We start from the raw sequence: 18325 nt of genomic DNA, 5'->3' as shown, positions 1-18325 counted from the left end.
ACCAAGTTAGAGTCTTGGTCCAGCACACAGTTTTAATCTGCCAGGAAGTTTCATATCAGTGCACACTATGCTGCAGAGTGAAAATCTCATTCTAGAAAACGCTTTATCTGTAATTCTCTTTACGTATTGGCTATTTTCTTCACATATGGGGGACATGGTCTCATCTGAAAAGTGAAAGCAAGCCTGTAAAAGAAAGGGGGGGGGCAGTTCTCAATTCTTGAGCAGTGACCCTCTTGGTCTTTTTTTTTTTTTTTTTTTTTTTTTTTTTTAAACCTTTGCAATTTGGGTGAGTTTATGTTCAATCCTTGCACCCAATTTACTCTTTCATCTACCTACTTTTTTTCAAATCAAGCAGAACGATATTTATGCCCATTGCTTAATACCTGTTTGCATAACTTACAATGCTGGAATTTATGAATTTTTTAGCATTTGACTCCGGAAAGACCATTTTTCTTTGTAGTGAGGTCTTGCCAACAGCAAATTTTCTGGATGGAAAGTCGCTCAGTCTGCTCATATACTTTAAAATTTAAAAGTAAATCTAGCAATGCTAGAATGTATACAAAATACTGATATATCCATTTTCAAGTTGTTGTTTAAAGATTCGCGACTTTTAAAACTTAATTCACTATGGCTTCATTTTAATTCTAATAAGTTTCACACTGTAATGAAACATTGTCTAAATGCCTGCCTCTCTCTCTCTCTCTCTCTCTCTCTCTCTCTCTCTCTCTCTCTCTCTCTCTCTCTCTCTCTCCCTCTCATTTGTAATAACTTACCGCTGTTATTTTGTATTGGTATTGCAGTCATTACATTAAAATTGGCTATATTGATTCTGCAATTTATACTATTATGTTATTGCTAAGAATTGATTTAAAGAATAAACGTATATATTTATTTGTAAGATGTAAATTTATACCACTGGAATTCTTTCAAAATATTTGATTGCGTAATACTGCCAATAAATACAATGACTTTCTTTCATCTGTTTATAATTGTAATAGATGTTGGACACTTTGACTCCAAGTATGTTATACAGAAACGCAGTGATTTTTTACAAAAGGCAAAACTATGTGTTCGAAGAATTGTGGAGAGGAGGGTACGTGATGTATTTTAAGTAGGTTATAAAGAGTAACTATAACAACAAAAACAATAAATTATTGATAAATTTATTTAATTGAATAGATAAAAAATCTACTCACCAAGCGGCAGCAGAACATACACATAAAAGACAGTGGCTCTTCCAGACAGAAGCATTGAAGGGGAAGGAAGAAGGGTAAAGGAAAAGGCCGGGAGAGTTCCAGGAAAAGGTGTAGATTTTGGGAAAGTCACACAGAACTGCGGATCAGGCGAGAAATAGATACGACACATGTCATATACCAGCTATTATGTAACCACTTTTAAGCTTTCTACATCTGCATGACTACCACCAAATTATCAGTTAGGATAAATGGGCATAGGCGTAGTGTATATACTGGGAACTTGCAATATCCTGTTGCAGAGCATGCTCTTCAACATGGCATACGTGACCTCGGCACTTGTTTCACCACACATGCCACCTGTATTCTTCCGCCAGACACCAGTTTCTCAGAACTCCGCAGGTGGGAACTAGCACTAAAACATGTCCTCGGTTCTCACCACCCACCTCGCCTTAATTTACGTTAATTTCTCCTGTCTCAGCTATTCTTCACTGTAATTACTCTTTGCTTCACTCCGTTTTAGCTTTCTACATCTTTCATTGTCTTTCCCGTCTGTTTTCACTGCCCCCTCCCACAGCTGTTGCATACAATACACTTAGCTTCTCACTCTTATTAACTCATGTACAGTTTTAGTAGTAATCTCTGTCTTGCATATTACCCTGTCTTCCACCTTTAAGCTCTCAGGTTTCCGAATCTTGCCCGATGCAGTCCCCAACAATTAGTCTTTCCTTCTCATCCTGTACGGTAAGTCACCCATGACCCATGTTTCTGGGTAACTTTACCAAAATCTACCCCTTTTTTTAGACCTCTCCAGTCCTTTTCCTTCACCCTTCTTGCTTCCCCTGCAACCCTTCAGCCTGAAGAAGGAGTCACTGGCTCCAAACTCTTGCCTATCACAACAGTGTTTTATGTGTGTGTTCTGCCATTGCTTGGTGAGTAGATTTTTTATCTATCGAATTAAATGATTTTATAAAGAGTACCTGTGTGTGATGTTTTTATTGGTATACAACTTGTTATAAACAAAACTTATTTTTACCATTTAATATGTTTCCAGATATTTACCAGTGGTAAAGATGATATTGGGTTGATTGTACTTGGTTCTGACAAGACACAGAATCCACTTGGTTACCCAAATGTGAGTGTGGAATTTCCTCTTGCACTGCCTACATGGCAGATGATATCCTTTGTGGAGAAAGCTTTACATGAAAGTGAAATAAAAACAGATTGGATAGATGGTGTTGTTGTTGGCATGCAAGTCTTGAAAGATGAGCTAGAGTAAGTATTTAAAGCTGTCTGTTTCATGGCATTCCTGGAACATGTTCCAGAATGTGTGTTACACAAATCACAGTGACATAGTTGTGACTTTATAAACTTGAATCAATATGTTTTTGTAATGAAAAAGAAACAGAAGGCACAATACCTGCAGAAATAGGATTTTTTTTTTGTGTGATTTTACTGTATGATGTATTTTACAGTTTTTCAGCTCAATAATTAAGGAGGTATTGATACAAGGCTTTGCCAAAAACCCATCTGTCACCTACAATTCCAGCCCTGTCACTGGCATTCCGTACCCCACAATATGACTGGGCCACTATGAAAGCAGCCACATCATTGTCAAATTCACTGAAACTACTGCATAGCAATTTGCTTGAGTATGGCTGCAGTTGTGGTCTTCTGTTTGGTTTAAGCACTGCATCAATACCTTCTCTTTATAGCACTCAGAGGTCGCGATCTGCGACTGTTTTTACAAGTGGCAAGAGAACTTTTCCTCTAGTTGCTTGTTTTGTCACTGAAAGATGCAAATATTTTAGAATGTAGTGCCCTATGTATATCTGTTAGAATAGCCACAAGGTCTGAAAGTTATTTTCAAATGATTGAGCTTTTCTACAGAGTATTGAAATTCACAGATACTTCCAACCTGGTCCACCAATGTCTTACATACTCCTCTTCCTCCATGGATTGTTTCCAGCATTTGGAGATGAAACATTAGGAAGCAAAACGTGCCTTATAACCAAAATCTAATGAACATATAATTAAATTAAACAAAGATGTAATGTTGCACTCTCAGGTAAGACTGATCTTGAATGCAAAGCCAAAGTGGAAATTAAATGTACGCTGCAACATTCATCTCAGTTTTTGTTATTGAAATTATTCACAGTGCCATAGGGAGAACTGAGTTTATGTGTTTTATAGAGTCAGATACACACTGTGGCACAGGGTGCTGTCCGTTATTCTCCTGACTATGATGTCCAGGAATGGTAGTCTTCCTTCTTCTTTGGTCTCCATAGTGAATTTGATTTTGTGGCGTGTGGAGTTCAGATGTACAAAGAAGTCAAGAAGTTTGTCTCTTCCATGAGGCCAGATGACAAGTGTGTTATCCACATAACAGAAGAAGAAGAAGAAGATGGATTTCCATTTGGATGACATCAGGGCCTCTTCTTCGAAGTGCACCGTAAACATATTCACAATCTCTGGTCAGAGTGGGCTGCCTATTGCGACTCCATCTGTTAGCGGGAGGGGGATGTGCTACGAGTCAGTGAAGTGGGACAGTTGACCAAGTAATATGCGTGACACGTCATACCTTGACCGATATTGAGAACAGAATAAAAAATTCAGAGGCATTACTTTTCAGCACTCCCATGCATATTCTGTATGCAAGAAAGCAGGTTTCTCATTCAGAAATTCTATTTCAGTGTTGGTTGTGTACACAAAGACCGTGTTAAGCATAATGGAAGAAGGAGAAATGTTTATCAGCATTCCAGATTTGGCAGTGGCAGGCTCATGGTCTGGTGAGACTCTGGTTTATTGTTTCACTATATTGCTGCTTGCATTGCTCAGAATCTCATTTTGTGCGAACATAGAATTGGTAGGTTCAGGAGGGCCATGCTAAATGCCTTGCAGGGCCTCCGTAGTGCCATCCAACTAGCACCTGAGAGGGCAGACAAGTGTTCGCTCATGCGTACATGATCCTGCAGTGAAGTTGTGTACATTTAGTCAGGAAGTGGGCTTGTATACAGTGAGACAAGTATCCACACATACAATGTGATGGCATCTGGAGCAGCACAGACTGTCAAGCCATTAATGCAGCTCTAGAGAGAGTTGAACTGACAGCGGTGCAACAGACAACAATGCCAGACACAGGAATGGCACTGTGTCATTGTATCAGATGAGTCTCGGTTCTGCAACATCGTCACAATTGATGTACTTGTGTGTGGAGGCTCTGATGCCAACAGACCTGGCCAGATTGTACCTGTCATTCACATGCAGGTCCAGCATGTGATGTGATGGTATGGGGTGCAACTGGATACATGTCACAACCTCTGGTTCACATAGCCAGTAATTTGGACAGCAGCCATTGCATTTGTGTTTTGTTAAGGCCTATCGCTGTACCCTATTTTCAAGGGCTCCGTGATGTTATCTTTTATCAGGATAATGCAAGACTTTACATCACCTGAGCTGTACTGAGCTACCTCGATACAGAGAGTGTTCCACTGTTGCCGTATCCAGCATTTTCTTCAAATCTGTCACCTGTGGAGAACGTCTGTCCACAGGATGCCAGGAGATGGGTATGTCACCAGTCGCCAGCCACCAGTCGCCAGCCACTACAGTTGAAGAACTCTGACATATGACATACAGTTGAGTAGCATGAAATGATGTACCCATGGCTGTAATCCAACCTCGATTTGATATCCAGTGTGATGAGAGCTGTTCTGCTGTTCCAGTTTCAATACTGAAATTCATATATTATTTTTATGCTATCCTTACCAGATTGGACTGTGGTGTCATACAGCATAAAATATCTTACAACGTGTTGAATCAATGATGAGAAGTGTAGAACAGCCAGCAGGGGAAAGATGTTGGCAATGAGACAGCTTTTATGTAGAACAGCAGTACAGTGTTTTACAGTGCATAATGCTTCCGCAGATTGAGAACAAAATGTGTGGTTTGCTGTCATCCATTTTCACAAACATAGCCTTGAAAAATAATGTTGACATTACTGTGCATTTCACTCTGAGGCATATTGCACTCTGAGAATGTTCATCGAATTCAGTTACTTTGTATTATATTTCAGCAACAGTGACATAATAGCAAATTGGACTGTATGAGTTTTTATGGATTATTTTTCCAGAGACACACTACCATTTCTTCAGATTTATTTAATTTGGGTATAAATCCTTTCCAGCATATATGCTGTACACAAAATGTTGAACATAAAATGTAGCTATCTGCTGATTTAACATCTTGCTGAGTATACCAGTACAATGTTTTGTTGTAACAAATAGTTCAATGTATTTTACACACTTATAAACTTATTTATACAGTTATAGTAATTTATACTATTACATTAATGTTGTACCTTAATGTTCTGGAAGATGATATTATAAGGAATGTCATACTTTTCCTGGATGATAGAGTTGTCTATAATGAATTATTGCCTGAAAAAAATCTGCACAAATTTGAGTCAGATCATAACATTTCAAATTGCTCCAAAGATAGGCAACTGAGTTTAAGTTTTCAGAAATGTAAATTGGAGCACATCACAAAACAAATAAAAGACAGTATTGTATGACTACATTATCAAATAATCACAGTTTTAATTGGTCAACTCATACAAATATCTGGATGAAATGAAATGGTGACATAGACTCACTTGTAGGCAAAGCAGAATGCAGACTTCAATTCATTGGTAAGATACTGGAAAATGCAATCAGTCTATAGAGGACATTGCTTACAAAATACTTGTGTGGCCCATTCTAGAATATTGCTTAAGTACGACCCATAACAAATAAGGCTAATGGCAGACATTGAATGTATACAAAATAGTGTAGCATGATTGATCATAGATTTATTTGATGCATGGGAGAGCATCAAGAAGCTACTAAAAGTTGGAAATGCCAGACAAGTGAAGATAGACGCTAAATATATGACAAAACCCAACTTATGAAATTTCAGGAACCTGTATTAAGCGAGGTATTTAGGGATTATACAATAACTACATATGTATCACTCCTATAGGGACCATGAAGGCAAGATTAATTACAGCATGCACAGAACCATTTAAAGAATCATTCTTCCCACACTCCACATGAGCATTGAATGGGGATAAACCATAATGTGTGGTACAACAATGTACTTTGTCGGACAAACCCACAGTGGTTTATACAGTGTGCATGGAGACATGGAATCAGTTGACAGTAGCTGGGTAATGGTTCATATTAATTCCCATTTCCCTGTTGTTGTAGGTGATCTTATGCCTCTAATTATTTTTTCATTGCTATCTTAACTTGCTTTCTCCAATTCAGTTTATTAACCCTTCTTATCTCTTTGTATTAGGGCAAATGTACAGTTAACTTTTAAGGAATTTGTATTTTCAATTTATCAACTGGAGTTTTGTTTCATATGCAGCAACAATGTTACAAATTATTTGTTTCAGTTTCTTTAGAATAATTTGGTGTTTCACAGGTGCCTTGAAGAAAATAAAAGATCTCGAAAATGTCTTAATGACAACCGATGGCCTCATGTTGACAAGACAGCTGGTTGCCTTGCAGAGGGCAGGGCTTGACGGTCTGAACATCAGCTTAGACACCCTGCAGTCCCAACGCTACAACCAGATCATGGGGAGGAAAGGCTGGGAGCGTGTCATGGCTGGCATAGATCTAGCCTTGCAACTTGAATACAAACCTGTGAAGGTATTACTAGTGCAGCTGTCATCGCATGCAGACTTTCATAAACAAAAGATATAAATCTTTTGTTAAGAATATCAATACAAGAATCACCATTTTAAAGCAGTACGCCCTCACCTTCACCCCCATCCCCGCTCCCACCCTCACCGCTGTCTCCACACTGCAGCTGTAAGTGAAGGAAGGTATATTAAGACAGAAGAAGTAAATTTTAGCTGACGATGCTAACAGTTTTGTAGTTTATACAACATAAAAAAGTATGGCTTGCAAGTTTACCAATTATTGTCAACATGAGGCCATCGGTTGTCATTAAGACACTTTTGAGATCTTTTATTTTCTTCAAGGCACCTGTGAAACAGGAAATTATTCTAAAGGAACTGAAACAAATAATTTGTAATTGGTATCTTATATTTTCCTCCCAAGAGAGCATTATGAAACTCAAGATCTTTACAGTTTCTCTTTTTGTCTTTTGTGTCTTTAGTTTAAAATAAGTATCCTCTATTGTGGTGCCATTTTGAAAAAAATACTCGATTGTTTGGAAAAATTATTCTTAATTCTATAGTCACACTTTTGTTGTATCTAAGTACTACTGGTTTCAGTAGCAAGTACCAGCATCAGTTCATCTTATTATCAAAAATTTCTTTGCAAAATAAAAGCTGACCACTGTGGCCAAGCGGTTCTAGGCACTTCAGTCCGGAACCGTGCTGCTGCTACGGTCGCAGGTTCGAATCCTGCCTCAGGCAGGGATGTCCTTAGGTTAGTTAGGTTTAAGTAGTTCTAAGTTTGGGGGACTGATGACCTCAGATGTTAAGTCCCATAGTGCTTAGAGCCATTTTAACCATTTTGCAAAATAAAAAGCTTCTGTACAACTGCAAACTAGACATACCATTTTCAGGGTGCAGTTCACATCTATTGAAAGCACAACAGTGTCCTTTACTTTTAGTAGATAAGACACCTACTGGGGTAAGTGACTTGATGACTGCACACAAGAAGTTGTCATTTATTCCATATGTAGCTACCATGTAGACTCATATTTTGTATTTGTTTGTCCTTACTCTTCCAAAAGGTTAAACCTTGTCTCTGCAGCCACAGCTTCCTCTCTTCAGCAGTTGTCTTCATCTCCATGTGTGAAGAAAATCCCATTCATTGATCACATTGTTTACGTAGGATGTTCCCAGTCATCCCCTTGTTTTCTTACCTACGATCTTGCCTTCAGAAATGTTTTTTAAAAGATTATCGTCTCCAGTTAAGTGTCCAGTGTATTTTGCTTTGCCCTGGCCTATAACTTTCAGTGGTTTTTTCTTCTCTCCTATTTCCTTTAATTTTTCTGTCAATGCAGCTAGTTCTTGTACTTCTCCTCCAGAACCACATTTCAGCAGGTTTGAGGCGAGCTTCCTTTGGCTTTTCTAATGTACAGATTTTGCATCTGTGTGTCAGAACACTCCACACAAAGGTCTTTACAAATATTTTGTTAATGTGGAAGTTGATATGTTTATTCAGTTGCAGCTTCTTCTTATTTTGGAAGGAACTCTTCACATGTGCTATTCTTTTCTGGAATGCCTTGAAATATTGATTGTTTTCTTGCAAAAAGCTACTGAGATATTGAATTTCAGTTGCTTTCTTGAGTTGCTCATTGCCTGTTCTTGTGTCAGTCCTAGCTCCACCTCCTTTCTTGTCTGTAGCCATAACTTTTGTCTTCTTTGTATTCATTTTTAGCTTTAGTTTTACCATTTCTAGATTTAAGGCCTGAAACATTTTATTTAGTTCCTACTTTGATTTACTATTGTGATGTCATCAATCTGCAGTGTATATGCATGCAATTAAGTTTCCATATCGACATCATGCTCCAAAAGCCACCTAACTGTGTGTGGCAGGGGGTACGTCTCATGCCACCAACTGATCCCCTCTGCCTTGTTCCACTTGTGAACAGTGCTTGAGAAGAATGACTGTCAGTACACTTCTGTATTATCTCTAACTTCTCAAATTTTCTTCACGTGATCATTTCGTGAATTGTACATGAGAGAAACTATTATGTTGTCAGACTCTTCTCGGAAACTACTCTCTCGAAATTTGGGTAGTAAATCTTTCCGTGATGCACAACTGCTCTCTTATGGCATCTACCACTGGAGTTGCTGAGCATCTCTGTAATGATCTCACAGTGACTAAATGATCCTGTGACAAAACACTCCGCACTTCGTTGGATCTTCTTTCTCTCTTCTGTCAGTCCTACTGGGTAAGGACACAGGGGTAATTTACATTCACTTAAGATTCTTCCTGTGGATGTTAGTCTGGCATCTGCTTTTCTATTGCAGTTTTATGTGGTCATTCCACTTTAAGGTTGCTCTGGATAGTTACTTCTAGATATTTTGTGGTAGATTCTGTTTCCAGCAATTTGTCATTAATAGTGTAGTTGTACAGTATTGGATTTCTTTTCCTGTGTGTGTGTGTGTGTGTGTGTGTGTGTGTGTGTGTGTGTGTGTGTGTGTGAGTGATATGTTACATTTATTTATGTGCAGGGTCAACTGCCAGAGCCTGCATCATTCACCAATCCTCTGCAGGTCATTGTGCAAATTGATACTGCCTTCTGTTTTTGCTACTTTCTGATGGACAAGTGAGAGTACCTGTGAACAATATTAAGGAGCCTCTGACACTTTCTACTGGATTATTTATATTCATTGTAAATGTAATGGTCCTATCACATTTCCTTGGAGTATTCCAGAAATTACCTTTTGATTCTTGTCATCTTTTCTTTGTTGTTGTTATTACTTCCTTGATGAAAATATTAAGGAAGTAAGGTGATAGAAGGCACCCGTCTCTCACTGCCCTTCTGGTTTTCCTTCTTTCATATCCGGTTCAGTACTCTGACTTTAGTATATACTCAAAATTAATCATCTGTCCTTCCACTTTGGACATTACTTTAAGGAATGATGATATAATGGTAATCTGTTTAATAAACAATATTTTAACGATACACTATGCTTTCCAATCATATAGTGGCTTGATGATGGAATTTGGTACTGAAATTAGTAATCATTAGACAAAATAAAAGTAATATTTTGGATCATGTCAGTTGTTGTTCCAAACAACAGCATGTCAGGAATAGGTTAAAATGGCTCTGAGCACTATGCGACTTAACTTCTGAGGTCATCAGTCACCTAGAACTTAGAACTAATTAAACCTAACTAACCTAAGGACATCACACACATCCATGCCCGAGGCAGGATTCGAACCTGCGAACGTAGCGGTCACTCAGTTCCAGACTGTAGCGCCTAGAACCACACGGCCACTCCAGCTGTCCAGGAATAGGTACTAAATTATTTGTCCGCTGATGACTTCACAGCTTAGAACACTAAAACGCAAATGTTAATTGTTTGTTATGTGCCCTGGTAGAGTTCACAACTGTTTACAGTTCATGATTGGTTGTTGGAGATTGGGCGTTACTCACATAGTGTATTTAGTGCACAGTGCAGAAAAAGGCAGTGTCCAGAAAAAAAAAAACAAGTGTAAAGGCAAAAGTTTCATGACAGGATGTTGTGTCACCATACTTGGAAGACAATTATAGCCAAAGACAGAAATTTAAAAGAAACTGGCTCATTTGAGCTGCGGAGACCTAGTCGAGGATTCTCAGTAGATAATTGTTAGCACAGTAGAATTTATAAAGAGACAATGTCAGTTCATGAGAGGGAAGGTTGATTGGTAAGTACCTATCAGCTTTCTCATAAAACTCACAATTTGAAGAATACACATCAAGGAAAAGGTAGAAGTCCAACAGTGTCAAATCTAGACAATAATATCGATCATCCAGCAGTTTTGCAAAATCCCCAGTTGTACTTACTTTACTTACTTACTTACTTACTAACTTACTCAGATTTGCTGTGTACCATACAAGGAACTGGTTTCACAGAGTTCACTCGATCAGCTGCCAAGTTCTCACCTTCCTCCAAGTTTGTGTCCATGCATTGAAGATTCATTGCAAAAGTTCCAGGTGTTAAAAGGTCTTCCTGTACATCTGTATCTGTCCATTGATTTCCACAACAGTGTTGATTTTGGGATTCTTCCACCTTACATGCGTAGAACATAACCTGCAATCTTCAGTCTTCTTTCAACAATAATTACGTGCAGGCTGTGTAGACCTCGTATTCTCAGCACTTCATCGTTTGTAACTTGGTTGGGTTAACATCTTCAGAATTTATCTCTAGCATTGTTGGTGAAAAATATGGAGACTGTGTGCTGATTTTACTGATATTTTCCAAGTCTCACACATATAAATGATAAAGGAGTACAGTCAAAGCTTTGTTGACATATTACAGACCTAATTACCATATGGACTGATTTTCCAGTTCTGCTGGTGATTTCTGCATCTGTGACCTCATTATTACGTATAAAGCTACCGAGATATGGCAATCTATCAACATCTTGTAGTATCTTCCATTGCACTGTAATCAGGGAAGAGACGAGTAATTTCCACTTACTTTGCACATTCTGTTTGTGCAATTGAAAGGATACCAAATAAATTAAAAGGGTGGTGCACAAAATATGTCAAAACTCAGCTGCAGAAGCAATGAAAAAAAGCATGTCAAAATTTAAAAGAATGCAAAATCTCCAAGATTAGCGATGTTTTACTGAAGCTCGAAACTTAGGGTGGGTTTCAGTGCAAGATGTGTTTAATAGTTCCCATAGTGAAACTTCATTTTGAAATCTGGAAGAAAATCCAAAGAGGTTCTGGTTGCATGTGTAGTACACCAATGGCAAAACACAACCAATACCTTCACTGTGCAATAGCTGTGGTAATGTTACTGATGACAGTGCTACTAAAGCAGGGTTACTAAACACGGATTTCTGAAATTTCTTCACCAAAGACAACAAAGTAAATATTGCAGTATTCAAATCAAGAACAACTGCAACTGTGAGTAACTTAGTAGTAGCTCTCCTCAGTGTAATAAAGCAGTTATGTTTCTTTCAGAGAATGCTGATACAATAGCTCCATTAGAAATCATATATAGCCGCTCATTTGATAAAGATCCATACCTAGAGACTGAAAAGTTGCACAGGTCACACCAAAGCTCAAGAAAGAAAAGAGGAGTAATCTATTAAATAACAGACTCATATCACTAATGTTGATTTGCATTAGGATTTTGGAACATATATTGTGTTTGAATATTATGAATTATCTCAAAGATAATGATTCATTGATAAATAGCCAAGATAGATTCAGAAATATCGACCTTTTAAAACACAGCTAGCTCTTTAGTCACACAAAGTAATAAGTGCTGTCGACTGGGGATCTCAAATTTATTCCATATTTGTAGATTTCCGGAAGACTTTTTGAAACAGTTCCGCACAAGCATTTTCTAATCATATTGTGTGCCTATGGCGTATTGTCTCAGTTGTGCAACTGGATGTGTGGTTTCCTGTCAGAAAGGTCACAGTTCATAGTAATTGATGGAAAATCATCAAGTAAAACAGAAGTGATATCTGACATTCCTCAAGGAAGTGTTATAGACCACCTGCTGTTGCCGATCTACATTAACAATTTAAGAGAGAATCTGAGCAGTAGTCTTAGATGATGCTATCATTTACAGTCTTGCAAATCATTTACTGTCTTGTAAAGTGATCAGATGATCAAAATGAACTGCAAAATGATTTAGGCTACGTATCCATATGATGCAAAAAGTGGTAACTGACCTTAAATAATAAAAATTGTTATGTCATCCGCATGAGTAGTAAAAGGCATCTACTAAATTTTGGTTACATGATAATTCACGCAGATCTAAAGGCTGTGAAGTCTACTGAATACTTAGGAATTACATTTACAAATAACTTAAATTGGAATGCTCACATAGATAATGCGGTGGGAAAGCAAACAAAAGACTGTGATTTAATAGTAAAACATTTAGAAGATTAGGATTACTAAAGAGACTATCTACAACTATACTTGTCTGTCCTCTTTTGGAGTATTCTGCATGGTGTGGGATCCTTACCAGATAGGACTGACAGAGGACATCATTTAAAAGTTCAAAGAAGGGCAGCTCATTTTGTATTATTGGCAAACAGGAAAGTGCATGCCACAGATATCGCATGTGAATTGGGGTAGCAGTCATTAAAGCAAAAGCATTTTGCTGGAGCAGGTTCTTAAAATTTCAATCATCAACTTTCTCCTCCGAATGTGAAAATATTTTGTTAGAGCCCTCTTACATAGGGAGAAATGATCATTGTAATAAAATAGAGAAATCAGAGCTTGTACGGAAATATTGAAGTGTTTGTTTTTCCTCAAATGCTGTAGGGGAGTGGAATGGTAGATAAAGAGGTTGAGGGTGGTTCTCTGAACCCTCTGCCAGCATTTAATTGTGAATTACAGACTAGTCATGCAGATATAGATTATGTAGATAGGCTTTCAATATTGTGCACTGATTCTCTAATTTTATACATTGCTCAAATACTTTCGTGGCGCTTTGGAGTGACCCCTTTAAAATAACACTTTACCAGTGTTCTTAATATGTATTTTGGTAACCAGGTTGATAAGAAGTTACAACAATACTCTCTTATTACTCCCCAGTTTTGGGTTTTATTAATGAACAAAATCGCCGCAGTGTTCCATAACAATTACGGGCTGAAGTTTCCTGCTGATGGAACCAATATGATTTTCTGTGTTTCTGAGCATACAGGTTGTGTACGCTGTTTGGAGTCTGGTGTATGCTGAATCAAATGTGTTGTGATCTTCCATCTGAAGATTGGTTTCATGGAGTTGACCATGCTAGCCTATCCTGTGTGACCCTCTTCACCTCTGCATAACTACTGCAGCGTACAATAACTTGAACTTGCTTACTGCAGTCAGTTTTTGGTCTCCTACAGTTGTTACCCCCATTATATTCACAGAGGACCGCATATTGTGGAAATTGCATATTGTAATGTAGGATGCAATAATAACGTACGGAAAGTTTCTGTTGAAAATTACGAATTATTTAGGAATAAAGTAGATGGCTCACCAAAAGGCAGAAGCACTGTCTCATCGATAGGCACATGAACAAAAGGTATGTAGAATGAGATTTTCACTGTGCAGTGGAGTGTGCACTGATATGAAAATTTCCTGGCAGATTAAAACTGTGTGCCGGACCAAGAGTCGAACTTGGGACCTTTGCCTTTCATGGGCAAGTGCTCTACCATCTGAGCTATCCATGCACGACTCACGACCCGTACTCACAGCTTTACTTCCACCAGTACCTCGTCTTCTACATTCCAAACTAAAAGGTACGTTGCTTGGTGAGCTTCCAGAATGCACTTTCTTTTTCTAGCTGTAGGGAAAACATGCGCACGCGCACACACACACACACACACACACACTCACACACACACACTCACATGCGCATGCACGTCTCCTTATTTTGTGGTCGCTCAACTGCCAGCTCTTTACTGGCCCACGGTGAGTGTTCTGGAGTGAGGTGGGGCTTTAGAGTGGGGTAGGATGGGGTGGGTTGAGGCAATGTGAGGGATGGAGAGAGATGGGAGGGGTTTGGAGGGAAGCATTTAGTGGCTCGTGGGAGAGTGGGGAGCCATCTGTGGGCTAGCTAGGGGTGCAGGTAGAGGGGTCAGGTGACAGACAGCTGGGTACTCATAGACTAGGGTGTGACGTGAGATAACAGCACACAACTAGCTGATTGGGAGGGGGGGGGGGGGAGTGGGTGGGGAGGGGTGTGTGGGGGGGGGGGAGGGGGCTGGGAGTTAACTTGGATTTAGACCAGGAAGCAAAGGATGTGCTGTAAGTATGGCTATGAAAGTTGAGTATTCTTAAATAAGATCAGCTGGTGCCAATGTATTGGAAAGTAACTGGCACACAAAGTGCAATTGTGGCTCCTTTTTCTTTATGTATTTTAAATAGTCTGCAGAGCAAATTGAATTAGGAGGATCAGGCATTTGTGTGGGTCTAGGAAATTAAATTGTAGGGCCAGATAAAAGGCGCGCAAGACAGGAGGGGTACTACTACTCATCACTGCTGTATCGTGCTACTAGTACGTGTCTGTGTGAGTGCACCGAGAGTGGTGTTGCCGTACTTGCGTCTTTAAATTGGTCACCGACTGATCATTGCAGGCTGGCTGCTGGAGGCCGTCTCTGGGAGCCAAGCGTGCCGTGCGGTCCCTGCCATGCCATCTGCTGGCGACTTGCACATATGTAAGTGTGGAACAGTGCTGACTGACTCTCTGTGTGATTCTAGTTTGTAATGTGCACATCAGCGTTCTGTGTCTTGTTGAGTCCTTAGAGGCATATTGTTCGGAGGTTATTATTAAAGCCATATTTGTGCGACTTGGATCACACTTCAGTATTACTTGGTTAGTACATCACCACAAACATAAGGACCGGGGATGTACATGCTTTGACAGTTTGCTACGTCTCTTTCTTCTAGGACTGACATGGTAGCTGCCTTGCATTTCTTAATGACTCTGACCTTGTCAACCACAAACCGAATCTTAGTACAGTCATGATTTCCCTGAAGAGATTACATGACAGCAGAGACTTGTAAAATTGTGTTACCCATTTCTCTAGCCAGTGAAGATTCATTCTATACCTTCAGATACAGTGTCATGTAGGAGTAGAACAGCAAGAAATACGTAGCTCCTCTAACAGTAATGACAGTTTATCACCTCCCAACACTACATGTGCCAATGTTTCAGTGCACTTTTGAATATGTTTGTTAACAGATTCATCAACACAAGAAAAATTTATGATCTCAGTAGCATCTTATTTCTTAACTCATACTTTACTATTCATCAGAATCTTCATCGCTGCTCTTTGATTCATCAGAGCTCCCTGCTGTACTTTGTTTTATTTCATAGTCAGAATTAGTTGAAATACCACCTATCGTATTTACTCAAATCTAAGCCGCACTCAAACCTGAAAAATGAGACTCGAAATAAAGGAAGGAAAAAAAAAAATTCCCAAATCGAAGCCGCACCTGAAATTTGAGACTCGAAGTTCAAGAGGAGAGAAAAGTTTTAGGCCGCACCTCCAAATCAAAACAAAGTCAGTCCATTGTAATATGAGACACAATTTAGTTCGAGTGAATGACGATACAGCTACAGTAGTTTGGTTCGAGTCGTAAGCGTAGCACTTAAGCTTTACCAGGTAGCCATTGCTATGCGTCAGGCGCTCCGTCCGTATTTATACTGGTACCCTTCCTTTTTCACGTGCTTCATCTGGTTGGAATCGATTGCTTATTTTGCTTTGATCTGATAAGTGCCATTTTCCTTGTTATAGGCGTTTATGTCACTCTAAGCTGAAAATGCATTACTGTACTGTGTCATGCATTGTTTGTCGCATTCTGATAGTGCGTGTTTGCAGCCTTTCGTCACTCGCGGCATGGCTTGCTTTTGTGCACGCTACCGCCGCTTACAATTAAAAAAAAAAAAAAAAAAAAAAGAGAGAGAGAGAGAGAGAGAGAAATTGTCTCATTAGCGGAACAATGGCAAGAGACTACTATTTCTTGTTACTTACACTGCTGCTTTCTTTGATAATGATCAACAAGAACCAAATAATAGACAGCGTATGATAGAACATGTTCTGAACGAGAGTTAGGCGAAAATTTTTCTCCATTTGAAAATCTTTGCGGCCGCTTCTTTAGTACATCAAATTCTGCACAGAAATTAGAGTCATCTTAGATATAAAAATCTAGTCAGTTGCCATGCTTCATTTCTGACTGTATCACTATTAGGCATAAGAATAATACGAATATAAACATGACACGATACGTATATTCTTCCGCATTTGCTGTTGTCTCACTCTAGTTTCGTAGTTTATTAGGCAGACAGGATTTAAATAAGATAGCAGCAAACACGAAAGAATATGTGGCAAAATGTTTATATTCGTATTACTCTTATGATGAAGAGAATACTGCATGTGATTCACATTTCATCAGGTTCCTATTAGCAACCATCTCTTCTCACAGGTAGGAAAACATTCAGAACGTAGAGTTGGCCATATTGACAAACATCCCAAACAGTCTTGCCAGTCGGATTTTCGTAATACATTGAAGTTCTGCTACATTCGAAGATGAACAATACGGAATTTGTATTTACTTCTTTGGATAATGTATGAAAATTGTCTTCCACCTTTTTTTTTTTAATTTATTTACTGACGCAGAGGTTTTGGCGCCAGTATTTATCTTTGTGCCTATGAAGCATGCCTGTGTAGCGCTACATATATTCGATGGCAGAAGTTAGTTGTTTCAGCACCTACTGACATTTTTCAGAACTTCCACTTGCTTTGCACTCGATTCTAAGCCGCAGGCGGTTTTTTGGATTACAAAAACCGGAAAAAAAGTGCGGCTTGGATTTGAGTAAATACTTCTTAAGTATTATCTTTCAAGTCAACACCTGCTAATCTGTGAGACCGAAATGATGAGCCATACCTCTATTTCACTGTGCCTGTTTGTTTCATTTGTATAACATTTTATTCCATCATAGATGCTGCACTTACAGTTTCATATATGCATTGCAGCAGCAGACACAATAAAAGTAGCAATCAGCAGTGCTTAGTTTGTTGAATGGGTAAAAAATATGCCATTGTCCCAGTTCCACATATCCCCAAAATTTGATTCTGCCAAATTCTGCACTCTCTGAAATCGAATGTTTAATCCAAAGATGAAAGTGAACAAGTTTGATGCAGTATTGCTAATATTGTTTATTACACATCTTGCTGAATGAAGAGCATACCGTGTCTTTTCTGAAAGGTTTGGAGAAGTAATGCACATACCAGTTTTCTAAAAACTTACATTGAGATTGTGCTCTCCTTCCTCTTGTACAAATTAGTAGAGCCCTTCGGATTACTCCACAATATGCCTCTTGGCAAGGTGGTAACGACAGTATTATGAAAAGGATAGATTGGCACTCACTGTATAGTGTAGATGTTGTGTTGCTGGCAGGGGGGGGGGGGGGGGGGAAACACCACCTATTAAACACATAAGCTTTTGGTGCAAACCCCCCCCCCCAATTCCCACACACACACACACACACACACACACACACACACACACACGCGCGCAAATGCAGATCACACATACATGACCACTGTCTCTGGCTGCTAGGGCCAGACTGGGAGCAACTGCGCATAATGGGAGAAACAACGGTCATGGGTGTGTGTGTGTGTGTGTGTGTGTGTGTGTGTGTGTGTGTGTGTGTGCGTGTGTGTGTGTGTTTTGTCCACTTTGGAAGAAGACTTTCTGATCGAAAGCTTACTTGTTTAGTAGTCTTTTTGTTGTGCTTGTCTGTGACCTAACATTTCCTGTATACAGTGAATAGCAATGTATCTTTTTTATAATATGGTCATTATTCCAGCCTAGATTTTCTATTGTTTGCTTCCTTTTAAGACCTTATAAAGACAGTTACTGACAATTTCTTTTTTTCTTATTGGAGAAAAGTAAAACCATATGGGGGCCAGACGTAGATTGTAAATGAATATGGA

The 18325-nt window shown here is 39.0% G+C and overlaps 1 protein-coding gene across 1 annotated transcript in view; it reads left to right on the top strand.

Moving 5' to 3' along the window:
* The first annotated feature begins 964 nt into the window (after window positions 1-964).
* LOC124554900 (molybdenum cofactor biosynthesis protein 1-like) overlaps window positions 965-18325 on the top strand; it is a 60324-nt gene continuing 42963 nt past the window's right edge. The window contains exons 1-3 of the mRNA XM_047128589.1: window positions 965-1093; window positions 2248-2468; window positions 6628-6883. Of these exons, the coding sequence (XP_046984545.1) occupies window positions 965-1093; window positions 2248-2468; window positions 6628-6883 (606 nt within the window). The remainder of the gene's footprint in view (window positions 1094-2247; window positions 2469-6627; window positions 6884-18325) is intronic.

This window comes from Schistocerca americana, chromosome X, assembly GCF_021461395.2.
Source record: "Schistocerca americana isolate TAMUIC-IGC-003095 chromosome X, iqSchAmer2.1, whole genome shotgun sequence".
Lineage (NCBI taxonomy): Eukaryota > Metazoa > Arthropoda > Insecta > Orthoptera > Acrididae > Schistocerca > Schistocerca americana.
Note: the sequence above shows the minus strand (reverse complement) of the source record. Positions and strands in the feature narration are given on the sequence as shown.